Here is a 6,000-nt window from a genome sequence, read left to right on the forward strand (position 1 = left end):
TGAGCATCCAGAAGGTCGATTGGAAAGCACCATGGTTGAGATTTTATGGGAGTTTCTTGTTTCAAATGGAAAACAAATAGTCAAAGACAAACTGACCTCTACCTTCCAGAGAAATGCACATGGATATCCCAGCGTCGAAATCAAGAGCATGCATTTAACTGCGTCCCCAAAATATTAGCGGCTTAAATGAACTTACTTTCCTCAGAAAAAGACAATTTGACGAAGTCGTCCCACTTTTCGTACCGAGAATCAAACTTCATGGGCTTCACGAAGTTCCAGTTCGACACAGTGGTGTCTTTTGGGTTTCGGATGACGTACACGACCTTCAATGACGAGGATAATACAATTGAAAATATAAGCTTCCATGCGTACCAAGCAACTCCAAAACAGCAAGGGCATGTGTACGTGTGTTAAGGTTTTGTGTTCCAGCGTCCTAGTATTAGGTCGTGTCTGGTGGTTGTGGGCGAGGCTGGAAGTAAACGTGCGTAGATGCAATTGAGGTTCTTCCAGCTTTGAAACATGGAAGTTTACACAGCCTTACTAACTTAGAGCAAACCATTCTGAGAACAAACACTTCCAAAAGACCTCCCTCTGACTGAGAAAGACGGAAAGTCTCTATGACCCCTAAACAAGTTATTGTCAGTTGAATTTTGATACTGAGAGCAGCCATTCAGAACTCACACTTCCAGAAAAGAAAAACACGTTCCAGAGCGATGCATGTAATCACTACAGGTTATGAGGCTCTGAGCGCACTGCTCGTGGGCTTAGCTTTCGAGTCGTTCTCGGAATAAACTTCAAGTAGGGATTCCTTGAATTGGGATATTAACAGGGGATAGGTTGATTTCTACGGGAAAAGGCATCACCTTTCCTTTCCCTTGGTATATCTGGCTGGGCATGAGCTCCTCTGTTAAATGCGTCATAATCACCCGTGGGGCTGTCCACTGCGCCATCGCCTTGTATTGCGGGGGACGGGGTTCCTTAAAAACCGACCTTCCTGGCTGGCTGAGGTCGAACTCCACCGGGTGGGACTGTTGGGCGCGGTTGATTCTTTCCTCATGGCCGTCCACAAGTATAAGATTGACAATCTCCATGGCCCAGTGTGTGCCTGAATCAGAAGGGATTCCTCAAAGGTCATTCAGATACCTGGAGAAGAACTCCCAAAACGTTACCTCTTTGCATATTACTCCCTTTGTTTGCTGCGTTTTGCAACATCACTGCAATCGTCATGTTTTAGCTTCGTTTTTGTTTTGTTTGTCTCCCCCTCTGACAGCAAATTGCTGGCGCAGGTGCACGAGGCATTGTGGAAAACAGATCCCTCTTTTGCTCTAGCTCCCGGCACGGCTAAATAGTCTTTAAAAGCTTCACCTTCAGATCGATAGGCTGTGTTCCCAGGCATTGTGCCCTCCAGAATGCTGAATCGCGCCAGTGCATTTCTAGCACAAAAAGCTTTTTGTTGGCATCTTTCATAACATTTGTGTATGCAAAACAGCACATTCTATTATTTTGCTGGCATTATCGGTGCTTCCTGGAATATAATGATGTCATGGTCTTACGTGCAAGGACTACCAGCATCTTTTCTGTTGTTTTATCACGTGAATGACGCTCAAGTATCACACTTACCTGCTTTTGGGTAGGTGACAATCCACACGTCATCGTCCCACACGTCGTAGTCCTTCAGTGCGTCCAGCGCTTCCTGGGTGACAAACCATGGCCACGTCACTCCGTAAAGTTTGACCGTGCCGGGTTCGGCGGGTTGATCAACTTCATCTTTTCTCTCTGTCATTCCCAGTCTTTTGAGGGACCCCTGTGCGTGGCTTCAAATGAAGTTGTACGAGTACAGTCAACTTTTCCAGCCATGCTATACACCGGTGTACCGTAGTATGAGGTGAATTGGATTGGTACTGGACATTTCTACTCTACTTTGTAGAGAGCTATGTTACTAAAGGGAGGTCCATCTAAACTCCCATGAAGCCAGACAGGTTAAAATTCGTGTTCCTTGGTTGGGCTCAGTCGTCCGCAGGCGGATGACTGGAGCAACTATACAGTTTTTTAAACACTTCATCGACTGCCAGGGAGATTTCGCGTTTTTCAAGATAAACTCTTTGAAAACCTTTGAACATCCTTGAGATCTTATGCCCTGCAGACATGAGTAAGCAGTGCGAGAATTTTATTAACAGCAAGGATTTAGCCGGATTCATTTTCGTGTGCAAATTTAATACAACACCGATTGCGTTTTCGCATATGCAACAAATGGATGAATGAAAAGAGCGGGGTGCGCGTACCATTTTTTTTAATGTATGCTATATACCGATATACGAACTTTACGGGATATTATGTCAATATTTCCATTGACATTTTGATAAGAGATAGATTTGATAATAATGACTGGGCCTTCCGTGTTCTATACAAAGGATCCGTTTGAGAGTCGTTTTGTCAGCTTCGTTGGCTTTTTACTATAGCATATCCTTTTTACTGTAAACTGCAAAACGCACCTTTTACCACAAGCCCCTGTGTAAACGGCAAAGAAATAATCACTTTGCCTTCCCTGTTGAACTTCTAGGCTCGGTAGGTGGCATCCTCGCTCAGTGTCTCCCTTTGTTGAACTGTGGTTCTTTTCCATTTTGAGAGCCAGTCATAAAGGTCAATTTGGAAACGTTATTTCCCGTTTCGCTCGCCCCATGTTCTTACACCAAAAAAGGTTTGCGGGTACACCATGAGGGGAATATCTCTTTTGTGAAGAGGTGTGGTTCTGAAAAGAACCGGTGAGAGCAGGTCTCGACGTTTCGGCCAGTGTACTCTGGCCTTCCTCCTCCCCCTTTTTGTGTAACACTCCCACCATGCAAAGCTTCAAATCTTACCCATGTTCCTACTTTCGAATCTGTGTTGATTTTTTGGGGGGTTTGGGGGGTTTTTGGGTTTGTTTTTTGTTTTTTGGCCTACTTCCTCTTCAAACTGGAAAGAAATATCCTGAAACTTTTCTGTCACTGGCAGACGGATTGTCTGTTGACTATTATAAAGCTATATACTGTACACGTCTGAGAATAATTCCAAACAATTCAAAGTCATGGTAGGCCTACATCAAGATCAGCACAGGAAGATCGATAGAACAACCCTTTACACAGGGGTGGCACTTCGGACTCGCCTCTACACGTATGTACTTAGGCCTATACACTGAAGGTAAATTTAACCGCGCAGGAAGATATCTATGGTGTAAACTGCACAGCACCGACTGCCAAACAAGCGAGGCGTTTAGCCCCGGTGCGCACCACTGTTAACGGAGTTCAGGACAAATAGTGCCCTTAATAAGAATGTTGGTCACAGACTGTTGCTGCCTAAAATTTAATTAACGTGATATCTAGAAAGGTTACTCCACTTGAAGGCAAGTTGGAGTTAGGCGGCGACTGACGGCAATCCGTACTGTTCAAACAAAATCTACGAACTTCAAACCCTGTTTAACGCAATTATCAATATATATTTATAATTTAAAAACTACATAGGAATAAAATTATCAAGTATTTCACAAAAATGTTCTTTTCACTAAAAGTAAGCGAAATTGTAGCCAAATAGTTACTTATCACTATTTTTATCGGTTTTGTATACTCTTTAGACCTTAAGACCAGCCACCATTAAGATTCTTTCCCTTAATTTACCCCTAAAAATTAGCAGATCTAACATCAATCCATGTCTGGCACATTCACGCGTCGCCATTGTTATCGTGCACTTTGGTTTCACCCCAGCCCAGTGTGAGTCAGCGACTATAGATACGAACTCTGAACTCAAAACGGTCTTTGGTTGTCAACGTTTAACGTACCCGTGGCAACTTTAGACAGAAACCTTCTCACACTGCACTACAAAACCTGCTCGAAATAAGAGTTAAGTTATAGTTCGTTATGTCACTCAACTACCGTGGTCACGAGGTGTGAGTTCAAAGTGGGATGCCGCCATGAACCCATCAAGACCCACGGTAACGGTGGATAAAATTACAAAGAATACGGACTCACCTCGTTTGAATTCGGCTCTGGCCGGAGAGAAGCAGAATTGCACATACGGGCACAATGATATACACGTACATGTATGTGGTATATAATGTCTGCAACACATATATTATTATTGTGATGATTTCGTCGCCCGAAAGGGCGTCGCTAGCGGCTCGCCAAAGAAAGGTTTTTTATTTCCTTACTTTTGGAATCCGTACCTTTATTTTCAAAACGAACAGACCACAGAGAATTGCTGAAAAGGACCAAATGGTTTGGTAAAGTTTTTAAAATGGTGGCAGTCTCAAACAGGAAATTACTAGGAAGAAAATGGAAGACGATCAGTTTTTCAACTTTACTTAACTCTTTATTTGGGAACGCAGTGGTGTTTTGCGTAAATAAAGGAACTAACCATCGCCCTATCTCCTCCTGTTTGTAACTGAAATAAGCATAGTGCACTAATATAAAAATGGAGGTTTGAATAGCAGATTTGCCACGAATGAAATAACTGTGACGTGAGGGATTACATCATCATGCATACAAAATGAAGACAGAGAGGAGTTTAAACATGTTATTCAAATTGTACTGTCAGACCAGATCCCGCCATTTTTTCCTTGAACAGGGCGTCCACCTCTTCATTTTGTGCAACGGTGAACATTGTCTTCCAGTCTCCAACAATTCCTGAGATTCAACCGAATATAAAAGCGAATTACATGTACGAAGTCGAGACATCGTCACGTATTAGCTAGACATTGAAATTAAAAGAAGGGTAACTTTTTTAACTTCTATGTAGGCTTTCAACTTCCGTTCTGATACACTACGTACTGTCAAATTACCATAGTTTTTTCAAAAATTGCATTCACACAGTTTTAACTACCTCTCCAAACTCATTTTTTAAAGACGAATACCTTTCCTGATTATTGAAGGGGCTCCCAGGCCTCTTTGACTCGGAGGTGACTTTGCATGTTCGCCAGGGGGCGCATTCTCTTGGGCGCTCTGTGGAGCCGAGGGTGGCGCTTCTTTGGCTCCAGGCTGGGCGCGGTTAAAACGCGACTTCATGCTCTTTAAGCTGCAAAACTCGACCACCCGGTCTATTGCTTCCTCCGACAGGTGCTTGCCGAGGAAATCCGCTATCTGTATTACCGCTCCCCTCGTGTCCTTTAAATTCAAGGAATTCAACTTTTATGAAACATTTCCGGGAAGTAATTTTACAAATACAAAAGCAACTATAAGTACAAGTTACAAGTGCCTTTGTGTCAAACTTTTTTTTTTCTAGCTCAAAGTAATTTGGGGTTACTTACTTAGGAAGAACATGTCTGTTTTCAGTCCAACAAAGTCACCGCCTTTACTGGGATGATTTATCTTGGAAGCAACGAAGCAGACTAAACCCAGTAACAAATTGATTTCGTGACAACAAATCCAACACGGAATTCAATCACGATGTTATTCTGGAATCAGTAAGTAAGTCATCACCGAAAACAAAACTTACAAGGCTGTAAAAACTTAGCTGGACACAATGACACTACATTTTGGGGTTCAGTGGTCAAGCAGGCGTGTTCTGCCAGCTGCATTTTTTTTCTGCAGTCATGAAGAGTTTCGGAGTTTAATGCACATGCGTGAAACATATCTGGCAACAGAATACCAAGTCGCCAAATTTGGACATATAGATCGTGAAAAGGGAATTTATTTCAGTCTTAAACTGTGGGGGTGCCGTGGTCTGATGACATATCTACGGTCGGATTTGAAGCAAAGCTTACTTTCCCACACGCGTATTTACTTCATTGATCGGTTCACTTAAGTACTACTTCTCAGTTACATAGATTCCACTCCTATTGTCGTTTATGAGTTTTGGAGGATTTTGAAGCACTCCACAAGACTGTGGCATGCGCATTTCAGTGCATTGTTTCGGGGGAAAAGGTAGCCACCGTCTAACGCTCGTACAATCGGCGTCATTCCACCGCACGACTTACCATTTTCATGTCCTCGTACTTCAAGAACAAGAAGTTCTTGTCATAGCGATGCTTCT

At 43.0% G+C, this 6,000-nt stretch overlaps 3 protein-coding genes across 3 annotated transcripts in view; all 3 read right to left on the minus strand.

The window, feature by feature from the left end:
* Positions 1-4,072, minus strand: part of LOC147796706 (sulfotransferase 1A1-like) — a 7,079-nt gene extending 3,007 nt beyond the window's left edge. The window contains exons 1-4 of the mRNA XM_087146507.1: positions 4,002-4,072; positions 1,621-1,814; positions 864-1,105; positions 197-323 (exon numbers count right to left, since the gene is read on the minus strand). Of these exons, the coding sequence (XP_087002633.1) occupies positions 197-323; positions 864-1,105; positions 1,621-1,814; positions 4,002-4,072 (634 nt within the window). The remainder of the gene's footprint in view (positions 1-196; positions 324-863; positions 1,106-1,620; positions 1,815-4,001) is intronic.
* The window catches only part of LOC110981506 (metabotropic glutamate receptor 8-like), a 44,313-nt gene that overhangs the window by 37,565 nt on the left and 748 nt on the right, over positions 1-6,000 (minus strand). The gene's annotated exons all lie outside the window — the stretch shown is intronic.
* On the minus strand, positions 4,518-5,994 carry LOC147796707 (sulfotransferase 2A2-like). Its single transcript, XM_087146508.1, has 3 exons — positions 5,945-5,994; positions 4,883-5,132; positions 4,518-4,655 (listed from the first exon to the last, which is right to left on the minus strand). The coding sequence occupies exons 1-3, from the start codon at positions 5,951-5,953 to the stop codon at positions 4,546-4,548; spliced, it is 369 nt and encodes a 122-aa protein (XP_087002634.1). The 5' UTR covers positions 5,954-5,994; the 3' UTR covers positions 4,518-4,545.

The sequence above is a fragment of the Acanthaster planci genome, linkage group LG15 (assembly GCF_054643075.1).
Source record: "Acanthaster planci isolate LZ-2023a linkage group LG15, COTS_SCS, whole genome shotgun sequence".
NCBI lineage: Eukaryota > Metazoa > Echinodermata > Asteroidea > Valvatida > Acanthasteridae > Acanthaster > Acanthaster planci.

Bases quoted from the DNA above. Each gene is read 5' to 3' on its own strand.
- LOC147796707 (XM_087146508.1), bottom strand. The intron at 4,656-4,882 runs GTATTCGTCTTT...GTTGAATCTCAG, and splicing joins CCCTTCAATAATCAGGAAAG to GAATTGTTGGAGACTGGAAG.